The sequence below is a fragment of the Diadema setosum genome, chromosome 3 (genome assembly GCF_964275005.1).
Source record: "Diadema setosum chromosome 3, eeDiaSeto1, whole genome shotgun sequence".
Taxonomy (NCBI): Eukaryota; Metazoa; Echinodermata; class Echinoidea; order Diadematoida; family Diadematidae; genus Diadema; species Diadema setosum.
In genome coordinates, this window is record NC_092687.1 from 44,667,868 (window position 1) to 44,682,820 (window position 14,953).

Sequence of the window (14,953 nt, forward strand, 5' to 3'; positions counted from 1 at the left end):
TTAGAAATGATCTCTAAGTTGCTCTAAACCTACATCTCTTTCATTCCCTTCTCTCTTGAATTTTGTTTTATTTCTTTATCTCACTTTCATTTCATTCCTTTGTCTTTTCCCTTGTGAGGTATCATCATTTTGTCTCTTTCTTTCTGGAAACTATTTCTGTTTTCTTTCTTTCTGTATTTTTCTACTTTTTCTTCTTCTTGTTTTATTATGTTTCCCTTGATCGCTTCACCTTCTCTTTCTCTCATTTATGTTCTCAATTTCATTTAATTTTATTCATTTCATTTCATTTTCCATTTCTAACAAGATCATACCGGAAGCCCAGCATGATTATCTTGACTCAATTAAAAAAAAAAAAAATATCTGTACATGAATTGTTATAAAGAGAGCAAATTTAAGCTAGGAATTTAGTTCACATTGTATTGTTAATACCAGAAGCACCGGTATTAAAAGTGCCATACCAAATTCAATTGTTATCATTATCATTGTTTTTATTGAAATTATTATTGTTATTATTGTTATTATTATTGTCATTATTATCATTATTATTATTATTATTATTATTATTATTATTATTATTATTATTATTATTATTATTCTTATTGTTGTTGTTGCTGTTGTTGTTATCATCATGATCATGATCATCCTCATCCTCATTATCATTGTTGTTATTATTATAATTATTATCATTATTTGATAGAGCATAGTTAAATTGGATAAGCTGTTTCTCCCCCTTTCCAGTATCACCCACAAACTTGCCCACTACCTTGGAGAGGTTCTAGAGGACCAACGAGACCGACTGGCAGAGAATCTCATGGCCAACAGGAGTGAGTCTTCAGTAGTAGTCTCCTCTTTCTCATCATTTCTCTCTCTTTCATCTCATATTTTTGTTGCCTTTATGGATAAAAATACATGTCCTGCAACAGTACATGACGACAGGGTAGTGGAACATTATTACAAAAAATGAAGAAATAAAAAAAAAAAAATAGATGTTCAGGGAATTTCATATTTCATTATCATTGCTAGTATGATTTTTTTTAATGCATAATGAAATATCTTTAAACTTACCTCCCTTATTTGTCCAGGGGAAGAATATTACCCCTTGGGGCATACAATGATATCAATAAAAAGTTGAGGGAATGTGTACTTTTCATTGAAAAGGGCTAAGGTTTGTGGCATTCTTTTCTCATTGCCTATATATGTATGTCTCACCACTACTGTAACTTGAGGAACAGCTGTAACCTTCTTATCCAGCGACACTGGCAGAAGAACTTAACCCAAACTTTCAAGTTCATGACTTTTGAATAGATTATCTGATTTTCCTCGTGTCGCTGTGTTCTACTTTTAAATGATATGTATTTTGCTTTGACTGAATGAAATCATATGAATATTTGCAGTAAATTCCTGTGTAATGTCGGTATATATTTTGTAAATATGCATACACTCTTCCTGAAACGTGTGGAGGCGACACTAAGCAGAAATCTGTGGTATAAAACAGGTTGAGAGGATGTTGCAGTGCTTTGCAAAAGCCTGAAATCAGGCTCTTTCAGGTACAAAGTAACTCGGTGAAGATGTATTTCAGGCCCTCTCCTTCTCTCTATAAACTGACATTCCTGTCATTCATTTATTGCAGTGGACCTGACCACATACATCACTAGGTTTCAGTGGGACGTGGCCAAATATCCAATCAAACAACCTCTAAAGAGCATCTCAGAGATCATCAGCAAGGTAAGCGAGATGCCTGTTGCCATGGCATCCAATTGCCATGACATCCACTTCCCTTTGTTTTCCATTTCATACTACGATATTTGAACTACACTGACCAGTGGTGATCAATGAAGGTGCTAATCGGATGATGGTGATGATGGTGTTGATGATGATGGTTATGATGATGGTGATGATGGTGATGATGGTGTTGATGATGATGGTTATGATGATGGTGATGATGGTGATGATGGTGTTGATGATGATGGTTATGATGATGGTGATGATGGTGATGATGGTGTTGATGATGATGGTTATGATGATGGTGATGATGGTGATGATGGTGTTGATGATGATAGTTATGATGATGGTGATGATGGTGATGATGGTGTTGATGATGATGGTGATGATGATGGTGATGATGGTGATGATGGTGTTGATGATGATGGTGATGATGATGGTGATGATGATGGTGATTGTGATATAACCCAAGGAGATGGTGAATTGATTCCAGTGATGATGATAGTGATGAAAGTGATGGTGCGAGTCAGAACAGTAGGTGAAGATGATGATGGTAATTGAAATGATGACAATGAGGGCGGTGATATTGCTCAGTTGGTAGCAAGTCTGCCTTCAGATCCAAGGGTACTGGGTTCGATACTGGAGTCTCACTGAGCAGTGTTGTGTGTACAAGCATTCTGTCCCCTCTAATAAGAAACAAAACACTTTGTCTCTCAGATGAGACGTTAAACGGAGGTCCTGTATGTGAGTTAGGTATGACACACACACTTGTGTCAGATCCCACTTCATTCATTCATTGCAAAGAATAGAGTGCTAACCTGGGTGATGTGGTTCCCCTACTGACACATATTACAGGTGAATGATGCCGACCCCTTATGGTTTGCCCCAGCTGACTAGCAATAGTCAGCAAATGGTATCAACCAGGCACACTGTGCCATATGCTTGAATGAATGAATGAACGAATAACGATGGTGATGATAGCAGCGATGACGATGATGATGATGATGATGATGGTAATTGTAGTGACAGTGATGATGGTGATGATGAAAAAAATTGCCCTACATCGACTTAAATAAGCATTGAATTGATACTACTAAAAACACTGATCAATTCAGTGCTTATTTACGTCGATGTAGGGAAATTTGTCAGTCAGTTGCAAAGTGAAAATATGATCGATGGTAATGGTACTGATGAGAAATGAAGAGGCAGAACACCAATAATGAACTGTACAATGTATATGATGCCCATTGGATTGGTATGAAATAAGCACAATAAATTCCTCATGAATGATCTTATAGATAATAATGATTCTCGTATTGTTGATGGGGAAAATTACAAACATCATCATCCAACATAATACATGTAGAGTACGTAGCAAATGTCAGATGTGTGCACTGGCCAGTTTGTGTGAACACTTTCCATACAACTGTATGTGACCCTGCATCACAAAACCAACAAAAAGTCGCCAGACATGGATTTTTACTTAAGGGCAGATTCTGAAAGAGCAGACTCTAAGTTTTAAAATGATGTACAACTCAATTCAAATGGACTCCCCTAACCTACCTACACTGTAAATACTGGAAAGAAAGCACACACTCTTGAAAAGTGTGAACTGAGAAAAGAGGCTCCAAAGTACAGGGTGTATTCAAGCGCTTAATCTTGCACCAATCCGCGCTAGCTGTGCGATGAAAAGGACAAAACACAGGATGTCAACCACCGGAGCAATGCCAATGGAGAGATTATCAGATTAAGCCTAAATTAAATATGCTCTTTTAACACATTCTGTTCATGATTAATGCCAACTTTAAAGCAGTAGCCTTATCCTTTCAAAAGTTATTAGACTTGAAAGTGAAGAGTGTACAAAGGATTTCAAGAAATGAAAAAGGCCCTCTAATACATACCTGATCATTCTACTCTCCCACAAAAAGGGGTTGTAGAAAAACTGCTGTAAACACACTTTCCCTTTCATGTTATGATCCCAAACTAAAGAATAATGTAGAAGAAAGATAGCTCTTTCAGAAAATATGAAAAACTCAAGATTGACTTAGTTAACCAATTTCACTTGTTTTGAGTCCTCACATAAAGTCAAGGGTTGCGACTTTTTGTTTGTTTTGTGGTGCATGGTTGCATATGGTTTCACTATCGGGAAGCAGAAAGCACTTTTGGTAGGAAGTCCAGCACATGATTTGAAGACTTAAAAGTGAGGGGTTACATCAAGACTCAAAGGGAACCCAAACCCAAAGAGCAATGTGGATTGAGTGAAAGCTGCAATATTAGTAGAACACATCAGTGAAAGTTTGAGGAAAATTGGACAATTGATGCAAAAGTTATGAATCTAAAAGTACTGGTGTTGGAACTGCTGGATGAGGAGACTATTTGAGGTTATGACGTATGCATGGACAACAATATAAAGAAAATATAATGAAAATTCCACAAAAATTCACTTTTCTACCATTATGACAGAGCACTTGACTAAATGCTTTCAGAAAGCAGGGGGAATAATTACTACCCTTAACATACAATACGTCAGTATCACCTTGAAAGAATGTGAAATTTTCATGAAACATGAATTTTTGTGGAATTCCTTCTATATTTTCTTTATATTGTTGTCCAAACATGACGTCATAACCTCTAGTAGTCCTCCTCATCCAGCGGTTCCAACACCAAAACTCGATGCATAACTTTCCATTGATTGTCCGATTTTCCTCAAACTTTCACTATGTGTTCTACTAATGTTACTGCTTTCACTCAATCCACATTGCTCTTTGGGTCTGGGTTCCCTACCCTTAGGAGAGAATGACAGAGAGGTGAGGCATCGAGTATTTACTCAGCCATCATTATGTCACTGCCATGAATGGCTTTAGATCAGCGATAGTGCCTCTGTCTGGAAAGCAGTTGGCGATGCAGATACAAATCTCGGGTTAGTTCTTACTTTTTCAAATCTGAATCATTGAGAGTTAGAGCAAAAAAGAAAGCCACTGTAGTTACATCATTGTTGCACCAAGTCTGTTGGTTTCACTCCAGTATGATTTCTTATTTGGTGATCTGTGTGATGTTCATCCTGCAGCAAGTCACACAAATGGACGGAGACCTCAAGGCCAAGTCACTAGCCTACAACAGCATCAAGGGCAACCTGCAATCTCTTGAGCGAAAGGCAACGTAAGCCACTTTCACTTTCTGCCCTTCCCGAATTTCACCACTTTTGTCTTTGAGGATATGTTATCCTAAACTTGTTCACTGCTGGGGCTTGTTCACTGGGGCTTGTTCACTGCTTGAACAAAGGGGCTTGTTCACTGCAGGGTTTTCTTTCATAGGCACCTTTGGCAAGAACAGTGTGGGTATAGGCTACAGAGTTTCCAGAAGCAACTTCATAGATATCGTAAAATATCAAAGCATGGTTTCAGCAGTACACACACAGTTTAAGCTGTTGTAGCTCATTGGATAAGATCACAGATTATTGTGTGTAGATATGGATTCAGCCTATACCCAGCAAAATCTGTAGACAAGTGGCGTGGTGCATAGAGGCACAATTGAAGCGTGCATTCAGTGTTTGCGAAAAATTAGCAAGCCAAAAATATGCATACTTATTATCTGCATTCAAATTTTATGTCAAGGTAAATATGCAAAAATTCCAACATTGCATAGAATTCCACTTTCACAGTAGATTTTGATATGCCTGAGCCTGTCCTTTTGAGCAGTTGCTGTACTTTGGCATACACATGCTGTAGTACTGCAGTATTCCAGCCTTTGCATTATGGCACGTGTTTGCCATACGCTGCACAGCGTTTCTCTGAATGATGACGTGGATGCCTCCTTCTGTACCTCTTCTTTTAGGGGAAGCTTGCTGTCCAGAAATCTTGGAGACATCGTCAAGAAGGAAGACTTCGTGTCAGACTCGGAATACCTCACCACGCTACTCGTCGTCGTTCAGAAGTGAGTAATGTTTAAAAGAAAGCCTATTCATCCTTAATCCTTGTAGGGCGGCGATGTCGCACAGTCGGTAGCTCTTCTGCTTCGTAATCATCCGATTCAGGTTTGATTCCCATTATGTCTACTAGTACGTACATGTAGCTGAGTAACGTTATGTTTAGCCATGCCATTTCCTATAGTGTGAGGCAAAACACTCTGTCCCTCGGATAGGACATAAAATGGAGGTCCTGTGTGTGACTCGAGTAAGCCTGGAATCGTGCACAGAAAAGATCCTCCAGCACCTACATTCATCACAAAGAGCAGTGTGCTATAAACCCGGTAAATTGGACCACCCCACTACATACCCACACAAGATAAACAGGCTAATGGTGCCCACCCCTTGTGGTCGCCCCAGTTGACTGAGAGTAGTCAGCAAATGGTATAAACCAGGCACATTGTGCCAAACACAGAAGATATATTGCAACTGATGAACAAATTGCGCTACATTGACATAAATGATAATAATGATAATGGCTATAAAATAATGATGATAATAACAAATACATTTTATCAATTTGAAAAGAAGATTCATCCCAGGAAAATTGTGCCAGCCTTGAAATGATGATTAGGAAGTGTTAAAATCTTGAATTGAGAAGGGAGATGTAAGAAGTATATATTGTTTATCTCGTGCTAGATTGAGGAGAAAGCTTGTTCATTGGTTGAACATTAAATTTGATGTTAGCAGGAGGCTACCCCTGGGCAATTCCACGGTAACTAGGACACAGGTGCCAAAAATTCAAAATGATATTTGTTTCAAACACCATACATTTTCAGACAGTACTTGAGTTGAAGTTTTAAGAATCATTATGTTTTTCAATAAAAGCGGCCATTTTGATTTTCAAAATGGCTGCCAAAATATGCCTAAAACTCAATGGTGAAAAGAGTGTATTGTCGCATAACTTACTCTCTGTATATCCACTTTATTAGTACCCTAAACAACAATCTTTCATATGCATGCAGTTACCAGAGAAGTCTTTTACCACACGATAGAAAAAAAAGCTGGTAGCTTTAAAGAATTTGATAAAAACTGTTAATTACTTTGATAATGATGGATGTAACGTCAGTTACCAAAAACAAGGAATTTTTAAGTTAATTCATCAAAGGAAGTGAGCTGTATCATGTAACTTGGGATTTCTAATGTATGCCCATATGCCTTTATTTTAATACCAGAAATAAGGATACTTGGCATACTGGAGAGTCAAAATGAACACTACAAAATGTGTAACGTCCGTTACCGAAACGTCATACACGAGTATGTAACGTCAGTTACCATGACAGTAATTATAACTGAGGCAATTTTTTTGACTTTTGGCCATTTCAATACATCTGGGAAGTCAACTTACAGTACAACAAAGAGCAGCAATCCCTTTCATAGGAAATGATGTCATTACCATGGTATGTCCATGGATATTTTTTTTTTTATTTTATTTTATTTCTAAATTCATTTATTCATTCATTTACCATGATTATCTTTTTTTTTTTTGGGGGGGGGGGGGCGGGGCTTGAGCTTTCGATTTTTGATTCAGCACAAGTTTAAGGTTAAATCATCTGGAAGTTTAGTTTGCCACATGCAGTGTACGCACTCAAATTAGTACATTCCCAGTCCTACGGGATGATAAAGCTACCAAAGTTTGTAGGCCTAATCAGTGACATGATTGCATGTTAACCACATTTTCTACAAAAAAAACAAACAAACAAACTTCTACACAGCTGTATACCAACAGTTTAACAATCTTCACCAATGTTTGCTTTTGCTGGCATTTTTTTTTTTTTTTCAGGAAGCTTAGTCAAGTTTTTACCTCAAGGCAAATGCACAAACAGATATTTCTTCTCTTGCACTTAAATGTGTGGTGTAGTTAACATGGCTCATCTTGCATTATGGTACGTAAGGCATGTACTCATTATTGTTTGAAACTCACTGATGTTGCTCAAAATGAGAGAGGATTCTATAGGGTTTAAAAAATATTGTTCATACAGTGTGTATTTGTTGATTACTTTATTCTATTCATGCAGGGACATTTTGTAATACAACAGATGATAATTATGAACAGGAAGAGTCTTTTATATTGATTTTAGTATTCTTTCGTTGCAAAGTCCGATTTCTTGGTATCTCAAATGTATTTGCAAGCCGTGATATATCAGTGAAAAGGAAAAGCAAAACAGTTAAATTACTTCAAGCTAGGAATAAAACAATAATGCTCTTTTGACCAAAAAAGCATTTATTTTTCTTCTTCACAGAGAAATATTAAAAGTGTGACACTTTTCATTTAAATCAATTGATGATGGAGATCATCAGGAGTAAAATAAAGAAAAGAAGGAGAAATATATCACAATAGATTTCATACATATTTATGCATATTTATGAGTTGATACATGTTTTTTTCCCCATGACCTGGAAGATATTTTGATATTTTTTTCAAGCACAAAAATATCCATGTTTTGTGTAGTACTACAAGGTATTATGGGTGGAGCACTCTATGTACAATTTGTAGATAAATTAAAAAACTTTCCTGTTCATTAAAAAACAAACAAACAAACAAACAAAAAAGCCCTTAGCCACATCAATATATTCATACTTGGAACTGCTTAATCTATTAATGGCTCTGTGTAATCTATAAATGTTGAATAAAAGTTAAATCTTCAGACAAATGTCAAGAAATATCCTCTTGTATATTTACATCATTTTTGCCCAACTGTGCTATGGCATGGGGGGGGGGGGGGGTGCCCCCTATAAGGGCCCACCCAATATTATTTGTGTCTTTAGATTTTGTTTTAATTTGTTGCTGTAGTTGCCTGGGATTGTCACTGGTACATTGCAGCAGTATAATAACCTGTTAAATAAATTTGTTCTCTGTAAACCCCACAGCAAAGTATGTGTAACGTCAGTTACGTAACGTCAGTTACTGACATGTTTACCTTTAAGTTGTCATAGAACACAAAGAAAATGGACTACTGTTTCATTTCATTGTGTATTTATGACTGATAAACCAAGGTATGACTCCATATCAACCAAATCATTCTGAATGGTCAGAATTATGAAATATCACATAGCTATTCCCAATCATGATTTTGCATGTGTAAACCCTTTGGCAAATGTAAGCGTAACGTCAGTTACGTAACGTCAGTTACCGTCATGCCTTCACTGAAATTGGCGTGGTGCTAAAAGGAAATATCTAAAGTGCACATTATTTTGCACACCTGTTCCTAAGAACCTAGGTGTATTGCCATATTAAACACATAAAGGCTAAAAGTCAGGGACATGAGATATTTCCATTTTCATCTACACCACAATTTCCCATGTCCTTTTTCAGTAACGTCAGTTACCGACACATTTTCACTTGCTATGTGATAAGAAATGCAGTTTGAGAGAAAAACTTTCCACCCATTTCTTCATTCTCATGAACTTATTCATCAATGCTAATTGCGAGCCCAAGGTGCTTTCATTCACAAAACTACAAGGTAAACAATTTCATGAAAATCCTTACGTGTAACGTCAGTTACCGTGGAATTGCCCCCCTGTGAAATGAGGAAATGTGACTCATAACCCACACAGTTCTAAAGACACTCTTCATCTACATATCCCTACATGTAAATGCAAAAACAATTTTTTTTTTTAATGAAAGCAAGCATTTGCTTGTGAAGCTCCCCAAAATGTGGAATGACTTGCCATTAGAAAACAGGATTTCCCCATCTTTAGCCTTACTGAAATCAAGCCCCCCAATTTTTTTTTTTTTCATTGACTGTTCAGCATTGTTCAGCTTATCAGCCACTCTTGAAGTGCAGAAGATTATCGATATGAGGTTCTGCTCTTTCATAATGGATGTATCCTAATCATTATGATTATTATAATGTCTATAATATTATTCCGCAGGAATGCTTACATTGACTGGCAGACCAAGTATGAGAAGCTGTCAGACATGGTGGTACCAAGGTCTAGCAGGTAAGACTAGCTCATTCTTAATTGACAGATTAGCAGAATGGTACATAGTAGTTGTTCACACAAAGATGGTTACCAAGGCCTAGCAGGTGAGACTTGTCATGTCTTGATTGAGATATTAGCAGAGTGGTAGTAGTTGTTCTCACAGAGATGGTACCAAGGTCGTGGAGTTACTGAGATCTGGTAGGTACAATAAAGCAACACATATACTGCTTGCTTTTTCAAACTACGCTTTGTAATCTGTGTCATAAATTAGACACCTCTGTTCCTTTCCTCTTGTCAACTCTGGTTTATGAGGGTTGCTTTGTGTTAAGCATTATTACCTCAGTCTGCCAAGGGAGGAGGTTATGTTTTCATTACCGTTGGTTTGTTCTAGTTTCTGTTAGGGCAAGGCACAGCTGAAGGTTTATGACGTAACAAAGGCTTCTATATTTGGAAATGTGGTGATTTTCAGCATGTATACTACTAGTATGTATGGGTGGAAATCACTGATCTCTGTGGAAGAGCAAGATCATCGGTGGAAATGAATTAGCTGCTTGGCAGAGGTCTGCGCTCTCAGAGTGCTTTTCTAGTTATAAAGTAGACTGAATAGCACATAGAAATGAAAAAAAAAAAGAAAGAGAGAGAGAGAGAGAGAATAGGGCAGATAGTGCATCTTTAGTGAGAGCATATCTACTAAATATGCACCCAAACTAAGTGGAGGATATACTGTAAAACCAGAAATGGTTTCATTCTTGAGATTTTCACAAATTTTGTGAGGAGCCAAATTTGGAAAATTAATGTGCACATGAAAGTTTCTGTCTACACAAGTGCTATTGATGCTAGTGGTAATTTTATGAAAGTTACGTGTTGCGAAAAAAAGAAAAGAAAAAAGCTGTTAACTCCAATTGGCAAAATATTCATGCTGAAGATATTTCTGGGTTTACAGTAGCAGAACAGTTGCACTCACACAAGATGTAAATGCCTACATTTTGTAGGTAAAATGCCTCATTTAGAAGGTATGTGTAATTACCCCTTTTTACATGATCGATTTTCGGTAGCACTTAAATTTGTTGCCAGTCCAGCCCTATACTGATGAAGACAAATGTACAGTATTTCCCCCAAAAAAATTACGACGGATTTCCGCATTGATAACTTTTAATGTGATTAAACTTTATAAATGCTATTGCATGGTCTAAAAATATAACATCGTACTTATATTTTGCAGAAAACCCCTTTCAATTTTGTTAAAGATAATAAAAAGTTTTGGTACCTCAAAAATTTCCTTGTCTTAGTTTGTGTTTCAGGTTAAAGTACCTTTCATATAACTAACACTGTGAGACTTACTCGCCCCAAAGTGCTCTCATGTCTTTAGTAATCATGCAATTAACTGCGACCAGCAGCCCCATACGCATAGCGACCAGCAGTCCCATACGCATAGCGTAATCGGGCTTCGCATTGTAGCATTCAGGATCATGACAGATTTAGTATCGCGGAGTAAATGATAACTTAAAATCCCAAAAATTCTTCAATTTGAAGACTTACCAATTAAGGTGAAGTATTGAAAACAGGCTTTGGGCAACGTTTGGTTCTGCCTATAGTCCCTTTCTGTTCGAATTGATGACTGAATGTGACTCGGCCGAGAGGACCTTGGGAGAGCTACATACACCATGTACAATGAATACTACAGCCAGTGCATGCGAACACATCACATGCGCACAAATTTCAAATCCCATATCAACGGATAAGATGTTTGTGTGCGCATGCGCTGGCCGTAGTAGTCAGTGTATGCATCGGTCCATGGTGTATGTAGCTCCCCCAAGGTCCTCTCGACCGAGTCACATTCAGTCATCAATTCGAAAAGAAAGGGACTATTGGCAGAACCAAACGTTGTTCGAAGCCTGTTTTCAATACTTCAACTTAATTGGTAAGTCTTCAAATCGAAGAAATTTTGGGATTTTAAATTGACATTTACCCGCGATACTAATTCTGTCATGATCCTGAATGTTACTATGCGAAGCCCCATTACGCTATGCGTATGGGGCTGCTGGTCGCAGTTAGCTATGCGTACAATGGGCTGCACGCTGCTGGTCGCAGTCAGTGGTTTCGTACAATATTTATCGACGCTGTACGGCGACGGCTCTGGTACGAAACCATTATTGCATGATTACTAAGACATGAGAGCACTTTGGGGCGAGTAATTCTCACAGACAACGTACTTTAACGTGAAGCACAAACCAAGACAAGGAAATTCAGGGAAACTCTTGAGGTACTAAAACTTTTTATTATCTTTAAGTGGTCACAGAGAAATTCGGATCTTTGTAAAACATGTCATGGGTCTGTTTCTCCAAAGTTTAGCACTTGAATGCTCTTGGAATTGTGCATTGATATGTGAACACAATGGACAGAACTTGGACGGAAGGGATTCGTGACATGCTCTACAAAGAGCCTCATTTCTCTTTGACCACTGACGCAAATCGATTGTGGTTTTCTGTAAGATGTGGGCAATGAGTTATAGTTTCATACCCTGAAATGATATTTCGATTGATTTACTATTTTTGAAGTTATCGTTGCAAAGGGCACCGTTGTAATTTTATTTTGGGGACATACGGTATTTCTCATATGATACTGACCCTGTTGCCATTTCTGTCTCCCTCCCATCAGAATGATCTATGAAGACAGCGACCATGGTCTCTACAGTGTGACCCTGTTCAAGAAGGTCGTTGACGAGTATAAACTCCATGCGAGGGAAAACAAGTGAGTTCTTTTGGTTAAGCCTTTCTGTGCAAGGGACCATCTCTCTGCCAATGACTGTGGACAATGTGTACAATGCTATGGGGTTTTCTGTGTCAATCAGGACTCAAAGCACACAAAGAGTTAAACGTTCTGTGTCAAAGTATAAAAAAAATGCCTATGACAGGTTCAGTGTATCTATTCAGATACTCAGATGTGAATCAAGTTCTTACTGAGGTGAATAGTTGATTTTCTGATCAGGGTAGATGTGTAGCAATCACTGTGTTGTAAATTTGCAGACAATTGGAATGCATACATTGTGCTTCTCCTTCCATGTTCATGAGTGTGGGTGTGTGCTTGATTCAACATGGTTTAAGAAGGTTGGATTAAAGTCATTAAAAGAATCAGTGATAAGAATTCATGTGGGCAAAGATAAAGAGCTTTGTCACAAATGTCTTGTCATGAAAATGACCAAGAAAAAGGCCCTGCAGGACTGGCTTGATGGCACATACAAGTGTACAACTTGTACACCCGGCTTCTTATCAGAGTGCAGAATATCAGCTGGAGAGAGAAGATATTCCACCCATTTCTTGCTGGTATATTGTACATCGTTCAACAGCAAACATGTAGCTGTAGAATACAATTCTTTGGTCACTATTTTCAAGGCAAGAAACAAATCACATCTGATGTAATTTCCCTGAGACTACCCTGCCTATGCAGAGGAGGAACACTTCTAAACTATGTAACTTGCATTGCACCAGGTATTTGGCAAGAAATAGCCGCCATACAAAGACTTATGATAGACAGAGATGGTTGACATGTCATTCTGTACTGAATCTTGAATGCATTTCATTAGTTATAAAGTAGTAGTCAAGTAGTAGTTGTACATATGGAGGGAAGTCCGTAAGTAGCGAGAAAGAATAGAAAATTTTATCAAGGAGCCACTTGGATGACAGATCAAGATAGTTTCTCTCAGTAAGGAGGATTATGATCATCTATGCTTGAACACGTACCCTAAAGTTTATCACTAGCACTTTCACACCCAACGTTTTCTCCATTGACCAGATTCATCGTCAGGGAGTTTACATACAATGAGGAAGAACTCAATGCTGGCAAGAATGAACTCAACAAACTAGCAGCAGACAAGAAGAGGCAATATGTGAGTCTCTGTGTTCTACTTTAAAGGGATGGTACAGTATTGGTGGAGATGAGAAATGGGCTTTTAACTTTTTGCGAGATACCAAAAAAACACTTTTGAAATAATACAGAACATATCATTTTAAAGATAATAAAAAGTTTTGGTACCTCAAAAGTTTCCCTGAATTTCCTTGTCTTAGTTTATGTTTCAGGTTTAAGTACCTTTCATATAACTAACACTGTGAGACTTACTTGCCCCGAGGTACTTGCATGTCTTAGTAATCATGCAATTAACTGCGACCAGCAGCCCAATACGCATAGCGTAATGGGGCTTCGCATTGTAGCTTTCAGTATCATGACAGATTTAGTATCGCGGGTAAATATCAACTTAAAATCCAAAAATTTCTTCAATTTGAAGACTTGCCAATTAAGTTGAAGTATTGAAAACAGGCTTCGGGTAATGTTTGGTTCTGCTAATAGTCCCTTTCTGTTCGAATTGATGACTGAATGTGACTCGGTCGAGAGGACCTTGGGAGAGCTACATACACTGAATACTACGGCCAGCGCATGCGCACACATCACATGCGCACAAATTTCAAATCCATGAATGGATAAAATGTTTGTGTGCGCATGCGCTGGTCGTCAATTCAGTGTAGCTCTCCCAAGGTCCTCTCGACCGAGTCACATTCAGTCATCAATTCGAACAGAATGGGACTATTGGCAAAACCAAACGTTGCCCAAAGCCTGTTTTCAATACTCCAACTTAACTGGTAAGTCTTCAAATTGAAGAAATTTTTGGATTTGAAGTTGATATTTACCCACGATACTAAATCTGTCATGATCCTGGATGCTACAATGCGAAGCATCATTTAGCTATGCGTATGGGGCTGCTGGTCGCAGTTAGGTATCTAGTATGCGTATGGGGCTGCACGCTGCTGGTCGCAGTTATCATGCAATAATGCATGTGAATGGTTTCGTACAATACGTGTACTACAGTACCTCGACGCCGTACGGCGGCGGCTGTGGTACGAAACCATTATTGCATGATTACTAAGACTAAGACTTCGGGGCGAGTAAGTCTCACAGTGTTAGTTATATGAAAGGTACTTTAACCTGAAACACAAAAATTCAGGGAAACTTTTGAGGTACCAAAACTTTATATTATCTTTAAGAGGAATTCAAAGTTTATTTGATGAAAATCAGGTTTGGAATGGCTGAAACATCCCAAAACAAAGTAAAACAAAGCAATTGTAATAACAGGCGGGTCCCACACTTTATTACATTCGCTCTGTTTTGGATATCTCAGCCATTTCAAAACCAATATTCATCAAATAAACATTGAATTCCTCATGGAATTACATGCTCTTTCATATTTCATGAGAGGTTTCTCATCATCTCACCAAAAAATGTTAGAAACCTGAAATTAGGTCTCAACCAAAACTATACAATGCCTTTAATCTGTTCAGGACGAGTCCC

At 37.9% G+C, this 14,953-nt stretch overlaps 1 protein-coding gene across 1 annotated transcript in view; it reads left to right on the plus strand.

The window, feature by feature from the left end:
- LOC140226611 (V-type proton ATPase subunit C 1-B-like) overlaps window positions 1–14,953 on the plus strand; it is a 31,438-nt gene that overhangs the window by 12,281 nt on the left and 4,204 nt on the right. The window contains exons 3-9 of the mRNA XM_072307064.1: window positions 739–824; window positions 1,631–1,725; window positions 4,790–4,881; window positions 5,557–5,655; window positions 9,563–9,631; window positions 12,272–12,364; window positions 13,406–13,499. Coding sequence (XP_072163165.1) covers window positions 739–824; window positions 1,631–1,725; window positions 4,790–4,881; window positions 5,557–5,655; window positions 9,563–9,631; window positions 12,272–12,364; window positions 13,406–13,499 — 628 coding nt within the window. The remainder of the gene's footprint in view (window positions 1–738; window positions 825–1,630; window positions 1,726–4,789; window positions 4,882–5,556; window positions 5,656–9,562; window positions 9,632–12,271; window positions 12,365–13,405; window positions 13,500–14,953) is intronic.